Source organism: Dermacentor albipictus, chromosome 4 (genome assembly GCF_038994185.2).
Source record: "Dermacentor albipictus isolate Rhodes 1998 colony chromosome 4, USDA_Dalb.pri_finalv2, whole genome shotgun sequence".
Lineage (NCBI taxonomy): Eukaryota > Metazoa > Arthropoda > Arachnida > Ixodida > Ixodidae > Dermacentor > Dermacentor albipictus.
This window is the reverse complement of record NC_091824.1, coordinates 139869562-139893553: the sequence shown is the minus strand read 5'-3', so window position 1 is coordinate 139893553 and position 23992 is coordinate 139869562. Positions and strand designations below refer to the sequence as shown.

The 23992-nt window shown below is 49.5% G+C and overlaps 3 protein-coding genes across 4 annotated transcripts in view; 1 reads left to right on the top strand and 2 right to left on the bottom strand.

The window, feature by feature from the left end:
- The window catches only part of LOC139059353 (methanethiol oxidase-like), a 423146-nt gene that overhangs the window by 243670 nt on the left and 155484 nt on the right, over window positions 1–23992 (top strand). The gene's annotated exons all lie outside the window — the stretch shown is intronic.
- On the bottom strand, window positions 769–12011 carry LOC139059350 (uncharacterized). Its single transcript, XM_070537640.1, has 2 exons — window positions 10761–12011; window positions 769–3006 (listed from the first exon to the last, which is right to left on the bottom strand). The coding sequence occupies exons 1-2, from the start codon at window positions 11349–11351 to the stop codon at window positions 1357–1359; spliced, it is 2241 nt and encodes a 746-aa protein (XP_070393741.1). The 5' UTR covers window positions 11352–12011; the 3' UTR covers window positions 769–1356.
- LOC139059458 (uncharacterized) lies at window positions 15574–23083 on the bottom strand. The gene is made up of 2 exons (XM_070537887.1): window positions 22733–23083; window positions 15574–17265 (listed from the first exon to the last, which is right to left on the bottom strand). Exons 1-2 carry the CDS (start codon window positions 23081–23083, stop codon window positions 15631–15633), a joined length of 1986 nt encoding a protein of 661 aa, XP_070393988.1. The 3' UTR covers window positions 15574–15630.

Sequence of the window (23992 nt, the reverse complement as noted above, 5' to 3'; positions counted from 1 at the left end):
AATACATGCTGCTACGTGAAGGATGTGAAAACAAACGAACAAAATTGACAAGAAAATGTCAGCCCACATCTATGATATATTAAATTCGTATTCTGTGCTCGCGTGCAGACATCGCATTGCACAGTACTACTAGTTCTGCACGAATAAAAATCCGAAAAGCCTAAAACAAATCATTAAACGCTATTCATAAAAAAAATTGAGAACACTGCAGATCTTACGACAGAGGCAGGACGTAAGGAGTAGTGCATGTTGGTACAACCATACTGCAGCCGCCTGTGCATTCGCGACCAAAATATAAAGCATCTGATACTGTAGGCAGGAAGGAACAAAAAAATGAAAAAGAAAAGCAAAGGAAATCAAATATAAGTAAGCATACAATGGTCAAAGCACATCCAGCCTCAACTGTCGAAAGTAGTAGTCAAGAGCTTAACCGATCTTCTAATCTCGTATTGAACGTCTGTGCCTAGATGAGGGGTTACTGGCCTCATCCACAATAATTTGCCTACCGTTCCCGGGCACTAACATTGCCTACTTTTGTTTCCAGTGGTTATGTTGCCTTTTGGTGGTCTTACTCTTTGTGAAAGCACACTGCTTAAGTAGTTAATTGACGTCACCAGTTCAAAAGGCTTCAGAATAAAGAGCTGCAGGCGAGTTCTGTCCATGCGCATGCGCACTTGAGACGTGATAGCGCTCTCGTTTACAAACACGAGATATCTGCACGTAAAGTTTCGTGCACTAAACTGTGCGCGAAAGAAGACTTCCCACGTGTTCCCAAGGAAAGATGATTTACTCGGAACAGGAAATCTGTGATAAGGTGTGCCACGCAATTGGATAGGCTAATAAATCTCTAGCCTCTCTACGTACCCAGTCGATCTTTTTCGCTCCAATTCGGTTTAAGCATATCTAGCGGTTATCGCGAATTTGGGCTGGCGACAACTAAAATTAAAAACATTGACAAGAAAATCTGTGCGCATTGCTGCTGGTTCGATGCAGGTCTTCGCTGTTCACGCCGCCAAAAAGTTTTGGTGACGTGTGGCATGTGGCATATCTTATATACATGCATAAAATATTAAGCGCTTGTCATGGCATACGGTTTCAGTTCCCCTCCCATGTCATAGGAAAAGTGCAGGGAAAAATCAATAATCGTTATATCATTTGCCTCAAGAAATGACATAAATTATCAGTTCCTCGGCATGGCCTAGCACTTCCTTTCAAGTCTCGCTTTTCCACCTGAGCCATATGCTCAGACCGCAAAGAATGAACTGGCATCGAAGCGTTCAAATGACGCGAGTATTGGGCACCTGCGAATGTCCATACAGCGCCGTGTCCTGTATTACAGGCTGAGCTTACATGTCGTCACGCGGGCAGGATTGAGATCGACCGGTCGTGTATGCACCCTGCCGCGGCATCTATCGGCAGTGGAACACACTGAAACGCTTTGCAGAAGTCCAGCACACGCCGCATGAAACGTGTGCTCCGTGCCCGCTCCTCGTAAAGCTTGTCGTGGACACTGTTGATACACACGTACTGCCTATAGAACAGCATGTAGAAGAGCTGGCTGGGCGACAGCTTCCAGAAGCCCCACATTTTGACCGGCCGGTGCCATCCTGCGCCCGCTACTGCACGCAGTGTCGACCGCAGCGACAGCAGCGGGTGCTGGACATAGGTGGGGTCCTCGTCTTCCACGTGATCGCCGATGCAGTGAGCGTGTCGCTCGAGCTGTTGAGAAACCGCGTTGCTCCAACCGCGGTGCCTGAACAGGGCCTGCCATAGGATACTGGCAATCTGGACGCCCACAAGAGCCGCGTTGACATAGGTTTCTTGGAGAGCTTCGAACCTCATATTTGCGTACATGGCGGGCGAGACTGCGATGAGGTCGCCGCGACGGTTCGCTTGCATGTCGTCTACCGTGTGCGACAACCACATCCAGCCGACAACCTGGTTGAAGTCATGTAGGGTGGTCTTTCGCCGGAACGCTCCGATGGCGATGACGTTGGCGCAATAGTCTTCCGTCAGGTTCGGCAGGAATATTTGGTACCAGTGGGACGCCTGCGTGGGCAAGAGCAACCGCAGTCGTGAGATCAGGGCGCTTGCTTGCTTGGCGTCTTCAGGACTCGCGAATACGTCAGTGGCGTCCGCGATGACCGCTCCGGAGATGGAGTCGTAGAGGGAGCGGAGTGCGTCGTCCTTTTCCTTGTTGGTGAGCTGCTGCTGGAACACCAGCTCCCACAGCTCGAAGAGACCACCGGTGGAGGAGTCGCAGAAATCAGTCCATAGCGCGGTGCCTCTGCCCGGGACGCTGTCCAACAGGAACTCTCTTTCGAACAGGGCAACCGCGGTTTCGACGATGAGGTGCGTTGATGAATGTGCGTGAAAGCGCGGGGACTCGAGGATGTCGAAGAGCGTCCGGATGGCACTCGCGTCGTTGACCGTGACGGCCATGTTGTCGCTGCAGCGGCATGAGCAGACGTCGTCCACGTGAAGCCGCCACTTATCGAGCGATGCTCTCGGGAAGAGCTGGCCGAGCACGTCGCATCCACCGGTCAGCGGCTCCGTCTCATCGTTGTCCTGGTTCGCCTGAGACAGCAACAGTTGGAACTCTACAATATCTCTGCGCGTCAGTTTAACTCCGAAGCGTTCGCCGAGGGTCAGAAGCGAACGCTCGACGGAGGCGCGCGTTTCTTCGTCTTCGGCGTTCCGAAATTCCCCCGCGATTTCACTCCCTCGGTGAAGCTCGGCCATGCAGGCGCACCCATCGGCTTTAAGGTCGAGTAGGAGGGTGAAAGCGAGCGACACTCCGAACTTGATCTCTAATATACCGGCGATGTCGACTACTCGAAACTCGGCTCCGCCGTCCCAGCTAGAGAACATGTCGGCGACAGCGTTGACGGCTCCCTCAGTGTTCGACGTTCCCTTCGAAAAAACCTTTAGGCAGCTGAGGTAGTAGACACGTAGCACATCGCTTGCCGGCATTTGCAGAATACCTTGTAGAGTCGGATGCACCACCTGCAAGCGGAGAAAATACAATCGCTGAGTCGCTGCGGATCGCAAGCGGACTGGTATACACTCTAATAAAAATCTCAGGGAAAACAGGAGTAACTGGGCAGTTTATTAGTCCTGGAAAGGGCGCTTTCGTCCCTCAAGGGAGTAGCTGCATGAATGTGCTTGTCGTGTGCAAATTTCGGAGAGTAAGTGTTTAGTCCCTGGTCGGAAAGTGTGCAACGGAAGGACGAACGACAACAGTTACTCCCCATGCGCTCCGCTGTTTTCGTCCGTGTCGTGGAGTGTTTCGGCAAAAGCAGCATTGTCTTTAAATTGTGAATAGTTCGAAGTTGGTGCACTGTCTGTTGAACTACATGCAAAGCAGCAATTTGCATCTTCGTGAAAATATTGCGTGAAATTTAAAAGCTGGAATGTGAAGAGCCATGCTCTTTGTGCGCGTGCCCGATGCGAGCGATACACATTAAACGTGCAAGTCATTGATAGAATGGCAGATTTTGCTGGTCGATAGTACCTAAGTTCCTTCCGTTCCGATGAGATTACGAACTTAACTGAAGCGATGTGTTGCTGAAACGGGGCACGCTAATCGACAGAGAAATTGTCCTTCTCTGTCGTCTTGGGTGCCCTGTTTGAGCTCGCTACACGTATACGTCGCGTAGTGCCTCAGTTCAAATCAGCCTAGGAATTCTCGGGCCGATTTCTTTTCGCACTCGCTTATGGTTGCCAGTACACTCAACGTTAGACTCTCCCCGCGCAGCGTACACAAAATGCCGAGTCGCTTTTATACTGCCGCACCTGCGTTCCGATGCTTAACCTGCCTCAATATCCTGTTTCATCAACGGATCGGCCGTGGTTCAGGACATCCCAAAATAGGATGGCGTCGGTGCAGCTAAAGAAACAGTGTTCAATTGTCTCTGGCACATCACAAAATGGAGAGTTAACATAATTAAGAGACAAAGATACCCTTCTTCTGTAGCCATGTTTTAGCGGGATTTTCACTATATGAAGTTTATAAAAGAATGTTTTGCAGCAAGGGGTTAATACAGTTTGCGAACTCGCTTTAATATATCGTGGCCTGGCCATTTACTGTATAGTGATGGGTAAAATGGAGGCGGAGATAGCATGGACAGTAAATCTTTGTATAACGCTTTGCGCGACACAGAGAACAAGTATTCAGTGGAAAACCGAACTGTCAGGAAACGAACCGCCAATTAAACTTCTTGCATGAACTCCCCACAAGCATAAACGCGAAGAAAGATTTGAAGAAACAACTAAATCAGGTAACGCATTAACAAGTGCAATTTCCATGAATTACTGAATTATGGGATGTAAAGTATCGCGAAAAAAGAAGAAACGAGACACTATTTGCCGCACATAAAGATGTACTAAGCCCAGCCCATCTTTACTAACAGGCCTAAAAATATTGTCTCGCCTCATGGGCTCAAAAGTTGAAGACCATGCGAAGGTAGCAAATATTTGGTGAAAGCGTTGGATGTACAGCCTGGCACAATCAAAACCTTGCAATACATAGTAAATTTTTGTTGCCAAGAACTTATTGCAGGCTTCGGCCTTTTCAAAAATGGAGAGTCGGTGTGGAGCGAATGTCTGGGCGTAACTTTGCAGAACCGAAACCCGTTCTTTCCAATAGTGTGCGCTGTTACGACACCCAACCGGTGCCACCAGTGTTACGAACTTGCACCGCTGCACCACTATTACGACTTTGTGGTCCCGTAGCGCTCGTCACCCGTTTCGTGACAGAGCGTTGGTAGCGAAGACTCCGAGCCAGGCGTCGATGAGAATAACGAAAGGGATTTTATACATTATATACAGGTCATTGTACAGGACAAGATCGGATCGGCACTGGGGCCGAGAGCTCACACAAACGCGACTGTTCCCGCACGACGGCGTCCGGCGAAAACGCGTGACACATCTCACCCCAGTCGGGAGCGACACTCTCTCCCGGTGGGTCGGCGGATCCTGTTTTTCAGGCGCGTGTCGCTGCTTTTATAATCCCCGAGGAACCATTGTCACTCAAACGGCCCAATACAAAGTCAGCACACGACGGTCGTCCGAGGGGTCCAACCAGCGACCGCGTTGGCCACCCGGTTCAAAGTTCGCGCGCGCGGTGACCTCCAGGCAAAGGGAGGTGCGGCGCCGGGCTGTCTGGCACACGCTGACACGTCCAAACATGCGGCTCGCCGAGGCTTCTCCCGCAACAGGACACCGCTGCCTGACGGCTCAGCATCTTGACTTGTGAAGAGAGAATTAGGGCGCTCGCAGGATAGATTCCGCATCTTGCAGATTCGGAATCCGGGCTTGTGGTAATGGCACAACAGCATCCCCGCCCTCAGATAAGGCGCCGGGAAGACGAGCTGCCTCCACGTGGCTCGGATGCCGGGCGCGCACGTTCGTCAGGCTCGTCCAAGTTCACGTCCAGTGTCGGGACGCCAGGTAACTTCACGTGCCCAGGTCCAACTCGCCAGGACAGGAGCTCTGCTCACCGCATCGTCGCCAAGGCACCTTGACCAGCTCCGCTCGGGTCGTTCCTAAGACCTTGCTTCTCGCCACTGGTCCCGCTTGGTCGTTCTGCAGCTTGCAAAACCGACCGGCAAAAGGCAACACCCAACACGAACAAGTGCCCTCTGTCTCCCGTCAAACACCAGACAAGGCCATAATTCAAATCAACCTAACTAAATTGCTATCCCTCTTTTTGCTCCCGCTGCAACAAGAGGCAGGTGTACGATCTAGTACACAAGGCTCAAACAACCAGTTTTCAAATTAACAACACAACAAAATAGACAAGAAACAATTATTAATCAGCAATAATAATTACAAATGGAATGGTCCCCTTGAAATCACTTGGACCGAAAACATACTACTGAGGAAGCAAATGAGGTCATTCATTTTTCCCGGCGATATTTTCGCGGAATCCGAAGCTGCTTATATTTGCGACCCTGCTTATCCGTGTAGCGGCGGTACAATAAGCCAGATTCCTTGCCAAATGAAACCCCCTTTTTTTTCACCCCCCGTTTGACACTCTTCCTCAGATCGGCTAGTGAACAATCTTCCTGTTGCTCGCGAATCCGAGTTTCCCTTTCAACTGCAGCCTGCTCCTGCCAGCTGGCGGAAACCGGAGCGAGTGTGGAGCCCGCGTCGCCTAATTGCGGCGTCGCGTCTATATCGCGGCTAGCACTGCACGCGTCACTCCCACTCACCTCCAGGACCCGCTCGCCTAGGCCAGCCTCCGAGCTCTGCCTCTCCCGTGACTGCTCGCCACTCAAGTTACCCTGATCGGTCCCTGTACCGCACCGCTGTTCGCTCACCGACGCTAAGTCAAGTTCCCTCGACAGCGGGCGCGCTTTGGATCGCGTGGGGGCCATGTACGCCACGTCGGCAAAGAATGATTTGCCGTGATCCCTCAGCAGCTGCTCCGAGCTATTTGAGAAGAGGTAGGAAAATTGCTCCGGGAGGGCGGTTGACACAGCGGCTTCGGTGTTAAGTTTCCCAAACTCTCCTTCAATGATAACCGTTGAGATCGGTAAACAGACACTCTCCTTCTCGGCCACTTGCCGTATCCTAACGCACTCTCCCGTAAAATCACTCGAGGAGACGAAAGACGGGTGAACAACGTCCATAGTTGCTGCAGAGTCCCGCAGTGCTCGGCACTTCTTGCCGTTTACCTTAATTTCCTGCACATAGGGCTCCAATAGACGTATGTTTTTGCGAGTTTCCTGTATCGTTGCAAAAGCAATTCTCTCTGGGCAGCTTGCAGCAATGTGCCCTTGCTTTTTGCAATTGTAGCAGGTTAACGGTTTCCGTTTTTCAAAAGAACGCGTCATTTCGTTTCGCTGTTTCGGACCATCGTCATCATTCTGAGATGCATTCTGTCCATCCCTTACAGTTTCTTTGGGAAGGGACTCGTCTTCCCGAAACTCGCGACGCGTGATTTCCTTCCGTTCGTCGGGCTTCCCGTAAAACCCATCTCTTCTATCTGCTTTTTCTATGCGCACTGCCTTGCTGTGCAAGCTGCGGCGGGTGTAATACTCTTCCGCTAACTCTGCTGCCTTGTTTAGCTTAACCTCCTTTAGCCTATCTTGCAGCCAGAGCATGACATCCTCATCAATGCAACGGTAGAACTGCTCCAACGCGATGCATTCGACGATTTTGTCACGGTCGTCGTAAACCTCTTCGCCCTTCAGCCATTCCACCAGGTCGGCTTTTAGACGAAACGCGAAGTCAACATTCGACTCCTTGCCCTTTTTTGCATACCGGAACCTCTGCCGGAAAGCTTCGGGCGACAATTTGTACTTCCGCAGTAGCGCTTCCTTCACATCACTGTAGCTCTCAAACGCCTCTTTCGATAAGCAAGTTATTACGTCTGATGCCTCCCCAGGAAGCAAGGCTAACAGATTCTGTGCCCAAAGGGATCGCTCAATGCTATTCCGTTCGCACACGTGCTCAAATTTCACGAGGTATTTGGCCATATCCTCTCCGACGACAAAGGGTGGAAGTTGATCGCGTATTCTTGGAACATTAGAAGTGAGACTAGGCGCCAGCGAGTTATTTCGGGTCTCCAACTCTTTCATTTTAAGCTCATGCTCACGTCGCTCCCTCTCCTCTTCGCGACGTTTCTGTTCTCTCCTTTCCTGCTCGCAACGTTCCTTCTCCTCCCTTTCCCGACGTTCATTTTCCTTCCTTTCCTGCTCGCAACGTTCCTTCTCCTCCCTTTCCCGACGTTCATTGATATCCGCCCAGGCCTCTGCGGCTTCCTCAGCCGTTACGTCCCCAGTCCTCATGACCTCAAGGATCGCATTCGTTCTTTTGGTTGAGCCCAACTCAATGCCCAACTCCTCACAAATTTCGAGAAGTTCCTTCACCTTGTACTTCTCCATCGTTCACACTGTCCTCCTGCTGTTAACCCTTTTTGAATATACCTGCCGTACGCTACTATAACACTACTAGTAAGACATATGCAAGTATTTCACACACTGCCCGGTTTACCCTCTCAGCATCCCCTGGTTTTCAAAACACTCTTACTAGGCTTGAAACACACAAGGTTAAACACAATGCAACACCAAGTCAATCCCTGAGCTACTATAACCTGTGTCAGAGAAAGTCTGGTGTTTGAGGTAAACTTCAGGCACTCACCGCGCCGAGGTAGCTGATGCCGGTCAATCCCGTAGCTGCCATCCAGTGTTACGACACCCAACCGGTGCCACCAGTGTTACGAACTTGCACCGCTGCACCACTATTACGACTTTGTGGTCCCGTAGCGCTCGTCACCCGTTTCGTGACAGAGCGTTGGTAGCGAAGACTCCGAGCCAGGCGTCGATGAGAATAACGAAAGGGATTTTATACATTATATACAGCTCATTGTACAGGACAAGATCGGATCGGCACGGGGGCCGAGAGCTCACACAAACGCGACTGTTCCCGCACGACGGCGTCCGGCGAAAACGCGTGACACATCTCACCCCAGTCGGGAGCGACACTCTCTCCCGGTGGGTCGGCGGATCCTGTTTTTCAGGCGCGTGTCGCTGCTTTTATAATCCCCGAGGAACCATTGTCACTCAAACGGCCCAATACAAAGTCAGCACACGACGGTCGTCCGAGGGGTCCAACCAGCGACCGCGCTGGCCACCCGGTTCAAAGTTCGCGCGCGCGGTGACCTCCAGGCAAAGGGAGGTGCGGCGCCGGGCTGTCTGGCACACGCTGACACGTCCAAACATGCGGCTCGCCGAGGCTTCTCCCGCAGCAGGACACCGCTGCCTGACGGCTCAGCATCTTGACTTGTGAAGAGAGAATTAGGGCGCTCGCAGGATAGATTCCGCATCTTGCAGATTCGGAATCCGGGCTTGTGGTAATGGCACAACAGCGCTTAATTTATATGCGTCTAGCCGCACGCCAAGATACTTTGGCGAGACATCAGTCCACTTAACGCCTGCAAACTGTTCTGGTGTATAGCACCATGAGCCAAACCACAAGCCTAAACCTTTCGAGGAGTTCATTGGGGCTCGTGGTACGCTGCCAAATTCCTTTATTGTCGATGCTACCTTTTCAACACTGGTCTTATCCTTGCAGAAGAGCGCTTGATCATCTGCATAAGCTAAGACTTTTACATCATTACCCAGTATATTGAAGCCAAGGATGTAAGTCGACTGAATTACGCTTAAGCATAGCGGTTCCAGGTAAATGGCGAATAGCTGTGGGGACATCAAGCATCCTTGTTTTACGGATGAGTAAATAGAAACGGGTTCGGAGAAATGGCCATTAATAACTAAACGAGTAGTACAACATGTGTAGCAAAGGCTAAGGTCTTTAAGCACAACGGAGCCACCATTGGCATGCTCCAGAAGAGAAAATAAGTAGGAGTGACTGACACGATGAAAAGCTTTATTTACTCTTGCCTTTACTCTCGCATTTACTCTCGCATTTAGCCGCTGTCGCCTTTACTCTTCGACATATACTTAAAACCGCTTTGCTTATGCGTGCTTTGCAACTCGAGCATTAAATGATACACAGAAGCGTTTCTCATGTGAAATCGAACGCGCACCGATCCTCTCCAATTCGTACATCTATGTATGGCGTCTTCATTCTTATCGACTGATATTATGTTGACATTAATTCATATTTGGCGTCTTTTGAGTAAAGAAACTTGGAAGAATGCTCGAATAATAATTCGCGAGAATGGAGAGGTTACAGAATGGAATAATTATAGGTCTAGTAGCTTGCTTACGGCAGCGTTCAAAATATGTACGAAAGTAATCTTTAGAGCCATCAGAGTAACACTTAACATCAGTCAACCAAGAAAATGAGCAGCTATTGAAAGCGATATTAAAGTGATTGAAAGGTGTTTGAAAGCCCAGAAGGGGCGTTTGTAGCCAGAAAGACAAAGTTCAGATGAACCTACGTACTGCCCATCAATCATATTCTGGCTCAACCATTCCCTTGCAGCTCCCACGGACACTACCGCCAGGGTACCCTGTAGTAATTGTTTGAAAATGCGGATTAACAGCTGCGCGTCTCTCTAAAAGCAAATGATCGCTATCGCCGTTTCTCACAATGTGCAGAACTGCGATTTCCTTTGTTCATATTTTTATTAAGCAAACCTTTCTTTGGCTTTGCTACATTCTTGCATACAAATAAGCAACTTGGGGCACTGGGTATGCATGTGCCCGAATAGACAACCTGCCGCTGTATGGTGTCTGGCTTAGTAGATTATTTGGGTCACTGCCTATGTGCCACCGACTATGTGCCTGAACGGAAAACTTCGGGCAATGGGAATGTGCAACTGGACATGAACCCATTCTTGGCGAATCCTCCAGAATGGATGTGCCACTGTGACTCAAGGAACGTAAAGCTTCAAACTTAATTTAGATACGTGTCGTGCTTCTCTATGGGTGCACCTCTAATTCATTTAGTCATTTTATTTCGCATCATGGAGTTTGGAGACAGTTGGTCTGAAAGAATGCGATGCTTGGGGGGGACTGAAGCTCCAGCACATGGAACAGCGATTTCAACGGGCTCGGCACAAATTTTTTTTTCTTAATTTTCCTCTCTATTTCCTCCCGTCACGGCGCGTCACACATTGACATTGTCCTCGCGACGCAGACAGCTAATAGCAACAGGCGACGAGGTCGTCTCGTCCGCCGCTGATGCTACCTTGCTAAATCAAACAAGTTTCGCCTCATTCAGATTCCAACGTTGCGTTGGATCTACGTGTATTGATTTCTTTTTCTTTCGGAGGCACGCGGCGTTACCTGTGTGAGGAGCTGCTCTTGCTTGGCGCCTTCGAGTGGGTCTCGGTCATAGCAGGTGTAGTCCAGGAAGTTGCTGCACGGGTCAACGGTGCGTTTGGCGCGCAGGGACAGCTCGAACACGAGCTGGCCGCAGCAGAAAGGAATTTGCCAGTAACCTGACCGTAAATCGATTGAGGGAAAGTAAGATGCCGCAAAGAGACAGTCGATGGCGTCATCAATTCTGGGGAGCGGATATACATCTTTCTTAGTAACGGCGTTTAGGCGACGGTAATCAACACAGAACCGCCACGTACCGTCTTTCTTCTTCACCAATATTACGGGGGCTGCCCAAGGACTAGATGATTCTCGAATGACGCCTTTGCATAGCATTTCTTGGACCTGATCACTGATTATCTTGCGTTCTGATGGGGATACACGATAGGGTTTTTGTCGGATTGGCTGGGCGGCTCCTGTGTTGATGCGGTGATGAGTTCTGGACGCAGGAATTGATGGCGGTCTATTGTGCTGCGCAAAGTCGAATACCGAGGTATGTTTCGTAAGCAGGGCCATCAAAACTTGACGCTCATTATTGCTGAGTGACTTATCAATCATGGAAAGTATCTTCGAGCTCCCGGAGCTCGAGACACTGGTTGCTCCTTCATCGGGGAGTTTAGGCCTTAGATCTTTAGGCCTTGAGGTAGCACTGCCGCTTCAGTGGAACAGTTTAGCGCCCACAGCCCCGCGCATCCATTGGTCACTGAGACCACGCAGTGCGGAACTAATACGTTTTTCTTGAGGCAGTTCCGATGTACAGGTTCCACTGCAGCATCGAACGAGATAGGAGTCGGAGATGAACAGGCGACGGCAACACGCATCGCGGATAAGGCGGGCACAACTTTATCCTCAGACACGCACAGCACACTCTCCGGGCAAGCTTCACCTTCAAAGAGCACAGGTGAAACACTGGTGTCGACACTGAGTTCTCCCGTCCGGCAATCAACATTCGCACCACACAACTGCAAAAAGTCAATCCCCAGAATCACGTCATGCGAGGAGCGAGGAAGAACAGTAAACTCTGCATTAAAAACTTTCCCACCCAAAGACGCATCCACGTTACACACACCAACCGGGTATAATGCTTCACCACTGACTCCACGGAAACTTGTGCACTGGTCCCAACGAAACATAACCTTGCGTCCCAGAAGGCCTTTAAACCCCACACTCATGACCGAGACGGTTGCTCCCGTGTCGACTAAAGCCATTGTGGAGACCCCATCAATCAGTACATGAACCTTATTCTTTAGCATGAAAATAGTTGGAGGCAGTTGAGTCGGCAGCACATATTTTCCAGCGACCTCACCTCCATCGGCCGCGCTGGCTAGTTTCCCAGCGGGGGCGACACGAAACGGCGCCGAGGCGATGGTGACGTGAATCGCGGCCGAGGGGATGGTGATCGGGAGGCTCGGAAGGCTGGTGTTGGCGTCAGAGTACGGTCGGAGGCAGGGGAGCGGTAGCGGTTCCGGGTTCTTTCTGCTCCAATTAGGTCTCCTGGGCGGTGCATCGGTCCTCTCGAAAGTGGCTTCCTGAAGAGGAGTCTCCTGGCCACTGAGTGCGCAGTGTACGACCGCTAGACCGCGTAGTCGGCGCTGACGATCCGTAGTTTGCTGCTCGGCGTCGGCTACAGTACCTAGCTATATGGCCAGGCATGCCGCAGCAGTAACACACTGGCGAAGGGCGAACTTCAGAATGCGGATTGAAGTAATCTGCCGAAGACATCGGTTGAGGGTAACGAGGCTCTTCCCCTTGAAAGTCGTAGGTAGCGGCGAGTCTTCGTGGACGAAAGTTGCGTGGGCGTGGATCAAAACGTTGAGGGGGCGAATCATTGCGTGGTGGTTCGGTCGGAATGCAATGCGGTTCGTCTCTGGAGCCGATAAGATCCGCGACGTTCACCGAGTGGTTCCAAGTAGCCGAAGGGGGTTCCCGAAAAGTGTCTCGGAAAACGGAGGAGCTGCAACGAGGCGCCGCATAACGTGCCTGTTCGTCATGTCGCTGGAGCTCCTCGCGGACTATCTGGCGGATGGCGGACGAAAGGTCTGGGAGCAGAGGACTCGTGTCAACACTTGCTACAGTCGTTACATTGGCCAGCCGTCCAAACTTTGGTGTAATTCGTCGAGTCTTCAGCGCCTCGAACGTACGGCAGTGCCGTATCAGTTCTGATACAGTGTGCAAGTTCTCTTTACCAATGAGGAAATTGTACACGTCTTCCGCTATTCCTTTTACCACGTGCCCCACTTTATCTTCCTCTGTCATTTGAGGGTTGACGGTGCGGCACAGCTTCAAAATTTCTTCGATGTAGGTAGTGCAAGTCTCGCCGGGTACCTGAGCTCTCTGGGCTAATGTGAGTTCCGCACGTTTCCTCTTTGCGTCCGAGTCACCGAAACACTTTTTGATTTCCTCAACGAAGCGTGTCCAAGTAGTTAGCATGTCCGCGTGGTTGTCGTACCATACCAACGCCATGCCGGCAAAGAAGAAAACAACGTTCCTAAGCTGACTGGCAGCGTTCCAGTTATTGTATTGGCTTACCCTTTCGTAATGGGTTAGCCACTCATCCACATCTTCCTCTGCCTTCGCCGAGAACGTGCGTGGCTCTCGGTAGTGCTGGATAGGGACTGGGCTCGCCGAGGCACTGCTGGTGAGGGTATTTTGCTCTGTGGCCATGACTGAGCGCGACGGCTTCGGCGTAGCTCTTGTGCTGGTGGCTCCGTTGTAGGTCGTGGGACAGCTCAACCAAATGTTACACGCGAGGTGTTTTAATGCAGAACCAGATGAATCTGGTTGATAGGCGCGGTTGTTGAAGAGCGGTCTCGCGGCAGCTTGGCTCACGTCGTTCTCTTCTTTCTTTCATCTGGTTGTTTGCGCGGCAGGCGTGGTTCATGACAGCTTGTGACAATATGATTACGTATTTAAATTTGACTTAAGCATATAGGACTATGAAGTAGAACGTGTTGAGAAAGAAAAGAAAAACAACTTTAATGATATGGAGTGCAGAGAAGTCGGCCTGGGGTACATTCTTCTCGCCACCTACTCTGCGGGTGCGAAATGGGACGGGGAAGTCCGTGTTGTTTAACAGTCAGTCTAGCTACTATAAGGAAAGAGAGAAGCGATTCAAAGCTGGAAAGGGACGAGGTAAAGAAAAGAAAGAGAAACCAGGGCTACGTGATAAACGAAATAGAACTGAGATTTGCATTAGAGTTAAAACAAAAGAAAGCAAAAGTCAAATTTGTGTTTGAGTCTTCTTTTGTTCAAAATGAAATCGCACCTGGCTGGGCGTGCTGAGCTTTGCCCACGACGGCGATGATGACTTCAAGTATTGTGTCGCAAATCAGCTACAGCGCTCCCAGAAAAACAAGATCACCCATTTATTTCGTGGCCTCTTAACGGTTTTCATTCACAGAAGGTTAACTGCATATGTAACACGGAGTTGTGAAAATCAAAATTTGCGAATGCGAATAAAAAAGTAATCGAATACGAATACTCTGCTTTGAATATCGAATTGAATATCGAATAATCATACGCACATGCATTCATTAGTATGTTGTGTTAATTTGTTAGGTTGGAACATTGCAATTACATTATCAGCGTTAAAGAAACTGCACTAGTGCGCTGGTATACTAAAACATTGTGTATTTGGCTCATGTTAACTTAGGATACTTAGTAATTCCCACTAGTTGTGCTCGCCAGCCTGTTCCTTATTATAACGCGTCAAATGCCCGTAAACTCGGAGGGGCTTGACCCTCAGCAAGGCGTCAGTCGCCACATTTGCTGTCAAGCAATAAGATCAGAGTTGATAGCGACAATGAATGAAAGAAAGAAAGAAAGAAGGAAAGAAGGAAAGAAAGAAAGAAAGAAAGAAAGAAAGAAAGTAAGAAAGAAAGAAAGAAAGAAAGAAAGAAAGAAAGAAAGAAAGAAAGAAAGAAAGAAAGAAAGAAAGAAAGAAAGAAAGAAAGAAAGAAAGAAGTGCACCCTTGATGTTCGCAAACCCGTGCCCCTTGCTACTGGGAAACCTGCTTTTCCGCAACGTTAGCCCTCCAATGGCTAAGTGCGCTTTAGAGGCGAAATTTCGCTAACAGCACGAAATTATCACAAAATTCAGCATGAGATCGCCCAAATATCCTTAGAATAGATAGAAACAAATCGTATGGACCGTGGCTGCTTCCGCACAGCCACCATTATGTTTGATTTGAATCGGATATTCGTATACAACCGGATATTCGCACATTTTCGAAGATATATTTTCGAATAGAATACGAATATTAAAAACATAATATTCGAACTTTTCGCATATTCACACACCATTAATTAGTAAGTGTTGTTAAAAGAAATTAACTAGTCTTGGAGTCAGACGAAGTGGGCAAAACCAGTTAAGAAAAAGGAAAAAAGAGAGATTAAGGCGATGGATGGATGGATGGATGGATGGATGGATGCATGGATGGATGGATGGAATTGGACAGGACAAAGCGGGACCGGGCGGGCGGAGAGATGGATGGATGAGAAATCCGCGCGCGTTGAAAGTGATGGCTGATGAGCTAACATGACAATTATGATTTTGCACACCATTCACGGTGTGTAAATAATAATTATGAATGTTTACAAATGATAAACATTTGCACATCGTTCACAGTTGCGCCCGTTCAAAGCTAATAACGGAATCTCGTGTAGGCAAGTGTCTCCCAGCATACTTAAAAACATATTGAAGGAGATCTAATGTAGCCGTGTTTATAAGCACTATGCAGGAATGTTTCCCTGAACTGCCTTTGCATGTCTGCGCGGTAGCTTTTCTTATGTTTATGAAACTGGATTTTATGCTGGACGAAGGCGACAAATGCCGCCATCAGACGGCGACAGGCGCGACCCTCAGATCGTGTATGCAATTCGCCACCCGCGGCAGCGTCTGGCATTGAAACGCTGCGCAGAAGTCGGGCAAGCGCCGCATAAAGTTGGTGCTCCGGGACAGGTGCTTGAGCTCCTCGTGCCTGAAGCACACGTATCGCACGTAGAATAGCATGTAGAATAATTGGCTGGGCGAAATGTACAACAAGCTCCACATTCGGACCGCCCTGTGCCACCCGGCGCCCGCCACGGCGCGCACCGTCGAGCGCAGCGACAGCGCCGGGTAGGAAAGCTCGGTGGGATCCTCGCGGCCGACTTGACCCTGTATACAGTCCACGTGACCGTTAAGCACTTTCGACACCGCCTTGCTCCAGCCTGGGTGCTCGAAGATGGCCTGCCAGAGAGTAGACGCCAGCTGGACACCCACCAGCGCCGCAGTGATGTATGTTTCGCGGCGGGCTTCGACCCTGATATCTGCGTACAGGAAGGGCGATAACACGATAGCGTCCTCCAGGAGTAAGGCGTACGCATCCAAGCCCCTTAAGCGCGTCCAACTCAGAACACCGAGACCGCGGGCGTCGGCGTGCAGCAGCGTCTTGCGCTGAAACGCTCGGACGGCGATGACGTTGGCGCAATAGTCTTCCGTGAGGTTCGGCAGGAAAATCTGGTACCAGTGCGACAGCTGCGTGGGCAAGAGCAACCGCAGCCGCGAGATCAAGGCATGCGCCTCCTTGGCGTCTTCGGGACTTGCGAATATGTCGGTAGCGTCCGCGATGACTGCCGCGGAGATGGAGTCGTAGAGGGAGCGGAGTGTGTCGTCTCTCTCTTGGTTCGTGAACTGGTGCACTGATACCAGGTCCCACAATTCGAAGAGGTGACTGGTGTCGGTGTCACAGAACTCGGTCCATAGCGCGGTGCCTTTTTCCGCTGTGCTGTCTAACAGGAACCCTTTTTTGAAAAGGGCAGCCGTGGTTCCGGCGATGAGGAAGGCTAGTGATGTCGCATGGAAATATGGTGAGTCGAGTACGTCGAAGACCGTCCGGATGACACTCGCGTGATTTACCGTGACCATCATGGTGTCGCTGCAGCGGTACGAGCAGACGTCGTTCATGTGAAGCCGCCACTCATCGAGTGATGCTCTCGGGAATAGCTGGCCGAGCACGTCAAACCCGCCATGTAATGGTTCTGTTTTATCGGTCACCAGGCTCGCGTGGTACAGCCGGAGTCGTAAATCCGAGAAGCTTTTGCGCGTCACGTTAACTCCAAGGCGCTGGCTGACGACCGATATTGAGTGGTCGATGAGGGTGCTAGTCGGTTTCCACCGGATGTTCCCAAACTTTCCATATTCAGACGTTTGGGAGACTATCGTGTTGAAGGGCCCTTTGTTAGTCTTAAGGTTCACTTTTAGGCGGAAAGTGAGTGATATTCTGTACTTGATCTCCAGTATACCGGCGGTGTCGACTACTGGAAAATCGTTTGTGCCACTCCATCTGGAGAACATGTCGGCGACATCGTTGACGGCTTCCTTTGTGGGTGACAGTCCCTTTACGAGAACAAATAAGCAGCTGAGGTAGTAAGCGTGTAGGACGTCGCTTGCAGGCGTTCGTAAGGTTCCCTGCAGTGTCGGATACAAGACCTGCAAGCAGAGCGAATGCTATCGCTGAGTCGCTGCGGAACAATCTTAAGCAAATGCTGGTGGAAGCATTCGTCATGTGACGTTGGAGTTGCACAGTTAGTACGAAATTTGTGCAGCCTTATAGTTGCAACACAAGCAGAATTCGAAACTGTACCTTGAGGATGCATTTCACTACGAATAACACTATAGATGCTTTCCAGCATTGTTAAGCAGCCGAAATGAAAGCAGGAAAAGTACTACTTTTTGGACAATGATACACGGTGGACTGCCATGCTAAAGAGCCTTCCGTGGAGCCACAACGTATATTGCACTGCCTTTGCTTGAAGCGACAGCAGTTTGTTATTTCGAAACATTATCGCATTGCTACAAAGTCACAGCGCATCCATCAACACCCTGAGAGCAGCGAAGCGTTAGACACACGTAAAAGGTTTCTGAGACACGTGAATACGCGTCTGAAATATGCGATGTGAATTGATTTGATAAAGATGTCATATTTTATTTTTCTCCGCCAAATGTCGGTCACGCAGACAGGCAAGGCACTTTTATTAAGGCGCAGTTATTCTGCTGGCCGCCAAGGAGGGCTGGGCTGGTACCGACCAGCTTATTTCTAAATTCCCCTAGGTCTAACCGACCTGCTTTTTACCTAGTTTGATTTGATCCTATTAGATCATTTGGCATGTGAAAATAAAAATACCTGCCCACGGAAGCCTCTGGAAAGCACCTGATGTTACAGTAAAGCGGGCGGCGCAGTATATGCATAGGGGCAGCGGGGAACCAGTGCTGGAACCACAGCCGGATCCAGGGCGTTCCGATGGTTCGGGCCACCGAACCCGGAGCGTGCCGCTGGGTGTACGTATAGAAGATCGACGTACACCGTAAGCACGCGGAGGCCTCGATGAATCCCCAATGCACGGAGTAGTTTGGATTCTTGCTTTGGTGCCTGAGTCGCTGCCAATGTATACTAAACAATGCCACTATGCTTGCATTTAGTTGTGCCGATTTTCACGAACTTCGCGGCCGCAGTTGCAAGAAACTACGCGCGCATGCCTAGATAATTTCTGTGAACTGCCGGCCACATCTTCTTGGGATAGAATTTATATGGACACTCCAGGCGCATTTCTGCCGTCGCCGCACCCGTGATGTTCCGTATAAAGTCCATGAGCGATAATGCTGTATGTGCGAGCGAAAGTCTTCGATGGTGACTCAGCAAACGCGGTTCAATCTCGCGTGCGGGAGCAAGAAACGCCGGCCGGAAGCGTCTCGGGCGACTGCTAGGGTGCCTCGATGTCCTCCTCGCCCGCTGTTTCGTACAGAGCGAAGGCAGCCGCGGCGTCTACTACGGAGTTGGGCACGCGAATGGCGGACGCCGTAGGGACGCCTTGCCGGCGCTCGTGTGTCTTGAAAGCAATCTGCGACGTGGCGAAAGTGCGCGCCCGCAAGGCCCTCATCTTAAAAACGATCTGCGATGTTTGCAGAGTGCGCGTAGTGCCGGTAGCTTCGTATGCGCTGTGCTTTCCACGTTTCGTTCGCGTTGAAGCGAGAGCTGCTGGAAGGTCAATTCGTTTGCTGGTGCCGTGATTGCTCAATCCAGCATTTCGACAGCGAGTTTCCGCGCTCATCGAGGGAGATGTGTTCATGTTTAACTGCGTGCGCTTGACACTGCGCTTGCTAATTTAGTTAAAACACGTTGACGGCCTAGTTGGTCTGAGTGCCCTTACAAAAATCATTGCAGACTTGCTGCAGAAATTCTGCATACCCCGAGTCACCCGGGATGCAGAATATCTGAAGACAGGTGACAGACTTTCTGTCACCCCCTGTCACCTCCCAGCGCCCAATTGGTACACCCTTTCTGCAGAAATTCTGCATACCCCGAGTCACCCGGGATGCAGAATATCTGAAGACAGGTGACAGACTTTCTGTCACCCCCTGTCACCTCCCAGCACCCAATTGGTACACCCTTTCTGCAGAAATTCTGCATACCCCGAGTCACCCGGGATGCAGAATATCTGAAGACAGGTCACAGACTTTCTGTCACCCCCTGTCACCTCCCAGCGCCCAATTGGTACACCCTTTCTGCAGAAAGTCTGCTCAATCTGTGTAGCTGCAGGATACAGCATTTCTGCAGAAAGTCTGTCGAGATTGTGGTCACAGGATTACAGCATTTAGGCAGACATTAGATAGAATTTCTGTAGCCCCACTATGGGGAACTGGCATGCATGCATGCAATAAAATAACAGACGCAATAGTATTCTTTGCACATTTTATTTGTCTCCGATTTCTTCCGGGCTGCTTGGTTGGGACCAAGAATATCGCTTCCAAGGAATGAAGTAGTGAGTACCGACATCTCATGTGAGTGGCAGTGACCGCCTTGCACACACCTTGTCGCAGCATGCAAATCAGATGCTTTGACGCGCTGTTCAGCCTGCAGAAGTGCCGCAGGCTCCCAAGTGATGTAGATTCCTCTGGCTCACAAAATCGTGACATCCCTAAACAAGAAGAAATGTTCAGTTTACTGTAAAGTTAACCCTGCTGAAACTGTAAACTTGTGAAAAGTCTCGTACAAACAGCTACATGAAGCTGCATGGTTGCACAAATACCCGATTATTACATCACAGGCAGTTAACATGTAAATGGAACTGGAGCAAACATGAATCAACTATAAAAAACTTCACACAAACGCACGTCTGTACCAAGTCAAATGCGAATTGCACAACCAGAAAACTCGTTAACACATGATATAAGCGTTCGAAAACCTAATTTATTTATGCGGTGCAACAAAGCCCTGCCATAAAAAGGACGATGCATTGAAAAAGAACAGACTCCCTCTTTTTCAGGTGAGAAAACAATTTTTTCCATTAAAGATAGATACTGTTGTTGAAATCTCGGAACCATTTACAAATACACGAAAACACATGACACCCAACGCAAGAAATACAGTCTGTCTGAAGACACTATATAAATAAAAGAACTTGCATACAAGCTAAAATCTGGCCATGCGTCGTACACAGCAATCGGGTGCCATCTCGCGCAGCCGTTAGCTGTGAAGACGACAAATCGACGTACCTCTAGAAATGGCTATACGATTTCTCGCTGAAAAATTACGTACAGAAATAGTAACTTTCCCTGCTTGAATTTTCGCGCCTATTCAAATCAAGCAGTCTCCGGCGCAAGGAAACTTCACAGCAGAAAGCAAATAGTCGATAGATTTTGGCAACATCACGTTTTAGGGCATTTTTCATCAAACTTCGCTAAATGCGCCCTGCGACAAGAACGAACATTCGAAAAGCACGATCATTTTTGTCACGTTACTAATCACCTTGTTACTCGTACAGAAATGCCCACTTCACAGACTACAAAAATGCGCGCACGCGCCGGACTTGCCTTTCTAGGCGTGCTCGGTAAACGAGTCTCCGTGACAGCTGCTGCCGCATCGCACAGGTACCGCAGGAAAGACAGTCGGTGCACGGTGCCTCCAGCGTCAACAGCGTAGAATTGCAGATGAACTACAGCACGTGATAGCACAACTTTCAAAAAATTCTTTCGCGCACTGTGATGGAATGCGAGCGCAGCGAGAGTACCATCGGCTTTTCATGAGCCGGTAACAAAGAAAGCGCGACCGGGTCATAACTACGATAATTGGCATCGGCACACCACACGGAAAACACTGAGAGCTACGTTATGCAGTCACAGGGGTTTTGGATCATTAATACACACAAAAATCGCCACAATTCCTCTCGGCACGGCATGTTCACTACCTCATCGGTCGCCGTCACTGCGGCGTGCACATGGCGTGCACGCGTGCATGCCGTGACTTGTCGGTGACCAGGTGCAGACGGGAAAATATACTCACCCGTAATTTTACCGGTGCTCGCGGCCAGCGCCTCCTGGGGGCCGGCGCCGAAAGCAACCACGCAGTCGGTGGTCGGATGGATGGTGTCGGCGTCGCGCGGTAGATATGTCCTTAAATTCAGGCTGCGGTTCGAGCCATAGTATAACTGCTGCATTTAATGTACGTTTTGTAACACGCCAGTATTACCTTATTACCTTATTAATTATTAATTATCTATTTTAATGTATTATTTTATTTTTATTATTTTATAATTATTAATTACCTTATTTCAATTAGTATTAAATAATTGATTTATATAACTGCCATTATCAGACTGTTCTTGTAGCAATCAGTGACAAAGTTTTCAAAATGTTAAAATGGCAAAACAGAGCGCAATGATAAAATGTGTCATGGTTCAGGATGCGCACACGTGTGTGTGTGTGTGTGATTCGTGGGTGGCTGAAAGGTGAAGCCGATTTAACTATTATTTATAAAATGTGTCATGTAGAATATATATATATATATATATATATATATATATATATATATATATATATATATATATATTTGGCATGCATATTACATACAAGTCTACTTACTTGCCGTCCACACAGTGTCTGCAGACAATACGCAGACAATCTGTAGACTAGCTCTACATGGAGGTGACTGGTGGGTGACTCATGGGTGACTGAAAGGTCAGACCTATTGAACCGTAATTATAAAATGTGTCATGGTTTAGAATATGTATATATATGCGTTTATATATAGATATACATCTACACACACACACACACTCGCTGGGCATGCATATTACAGACAAGTCTACTTGCAGTCCGCACGTTGTCTGCAGACATTCTGCAGACTAGGTCTACGTGGAGGTGACTGGTGGGTGACTCAAGGGTGACTGAAAGGTCAGACCTATTGAACCGTAATTATAAAATGCGTCATGGTTCAGAATATGTATATACATGCGTTTATATATAGATATACATCTACACACACACACACGCTCGGTGGGCATGCATATTACAGACAAGTCTACTTGCAGTCCGCACGGTGTCTGCAGACATTCTGCAGACTAGGTCTACGTGGAGGTGACTGGTGGGTGACTCATGGGTGACTGAAAGGTCAAAACTATTCAACCGTAATTATAAAATATGTCATGGTTCAGAATATGTATGTATATATAGATACATATACATAATTACACACACACTCACTGGGCACGCATATTACAGACAAGTCTACTTGCAGTCCGCACGGTGTCTGCAGACATTCTGCGGACTTAGTCTACAGAAAGGTCGAGTCTACAGATAGGTGACAGGGCTGACTGATAGGTGACTCATGAGTGACTGAAAGGTCAAACCGATTTTTGTAAGGGTGTGCAAGCGCGACTGAACAAGGACGTAGAAAGAAGCAGACACACAAAGACAGCGCTGTGTCTGTTTCTTCCTGCGTCCTCGGTTGGTCACGCTTACATATTCAATCTTTGTTAATTTAGTTAGTAAGCGAATGTTTACAAGTCTAACGGCCAGGACAACTACTATGCCCGCAGTCGGTTCTTCGAAACTGCAACTCTTTTTCTTTCGAGCTATTGTGCCGGCTGACTTTCTCCAATATTGGGCCGCGCTCGCATACCTCCGCATGGTATAGCTCAGCGTTGGCTTCAGCGAGTCCATCTCGGTGATAGCAGGCGTGGTCCAGGAAGTTGTTGCATGCGTCCACGGTGCGGTTGGCGCGCCGGTACATCTCGACGACGAGCTTCTCGCAGCAGAAACCCGGCGTCGACGGCAGCGGAGGTGGCTCGTCCGTTTCGCGGTGGAGCGCGTGGCGCAGCGCCCACACGGTTAGGCCTAGCGCGGTGGCCAGGATCGCCGCCCAGCATACGAACTCCGGCGGAACGGGGCCGAATAGCGTCTTGTAGCCGCCGCGTGGGTGTTCAGCGTGGGCCTGCGTCCGGAGCGCTGGTCGAGGGTCGGTGTCGGTCATCCCTCGGCGCCGTCCTTGCGAGAGAATCGCTCGTGGCGCTATTCGCGAGAGCAGCTCGTGGTCGCCTCTTCTTGCGGCTCGGTTGACAGAAAAATTTACGATGTTGTTAATGATGATGTTGTTGTTAATGAGGATGATGATGATTTTCAGGCTGAGCCGCATACCGACCAACAGGGAGTGAACCGAGAAGCGGCGACACACACACACACACACACACACACACACACACACACACACACACACATATATATATATATATATATATATATATATATATATATATATATATATATATATATATATAATATGTAATAAATATATAATTAGATAAGAGTTCATAAATAGCTATGGAGGAAAAAGAGGACAAGTCATGCAGGGTTGCTCGGAGATGAACGTAATGAAGCTCAGAATCTTCCCGCCCGGTCGCCTCATACTGTGTTGAATGGCTCGTTAAAGCCGACCCAGCGCATGTGCTGTGGTATCGCTCCAAATACGCCGAAAGGACAAACCTACTAACAAACGGCTTCGTCCCTTAGGCCTGCCGCTTGAGGATGCCCACGAGATCCTATTCTCGCGATAAATATTAATAACCGCGATGCAGTTCAGTGCGTACCCGTGAATACAGTTAGGTCGGTCGGATTTTCGGCCAGTAACATATGAGCAGAACATGCCTAGAACTGCAATATGCGCACTGCAGATGCAGTGACCACTGATTTGAGTTTACGTAGAGGGTCTGAATTGGACTTGTCTTGAAGGTACTGGTCGCGAGACGGATGCCCAGAGGGTGGACGGATGGATAGATTGATGAAAAACTTTATCAGGATCCTTTAGGGCGTGCCCCAGCGCGCAGCGGACCGCTCCCACGTCGGGACAGTAAGGCCGAGCCTCTCCGCCGTGTCGCGGGCCCGT

Excerpts from the sequence above, each read along its gene's own strand:
- LOC139059350 (XM_070537640.1), bottom strand. The coding sequence starts at position 11,351 with ATGATTGATAAGTCACTCAGCAATAATGAGCGTCAAGTTTTGATGGCC. Across the intron at positions 3,007-10,760 it reads AAGAGCAGCTCCTCACACAG|GTGGTGCATCCGACTCTACA; the intron begins GTAACGCCGCGT and ends CTCCGCTTGCAG.
- LOC139059458 (XM_070537887.1), bottom strand. The coding sequence starts at position 23,083 with ATGACCGACACCGACCCTCGACCAGCGCTCCGGACGCAGGCCCACGCT. Across the intron at positions 17,266-22,732 it reads CTGAGCTATACCATGCGGAG|GTCTTGTATCCGACACTGCA; the intron begins GTATGCGAGCGC and ends CTCTGCTTGCAG.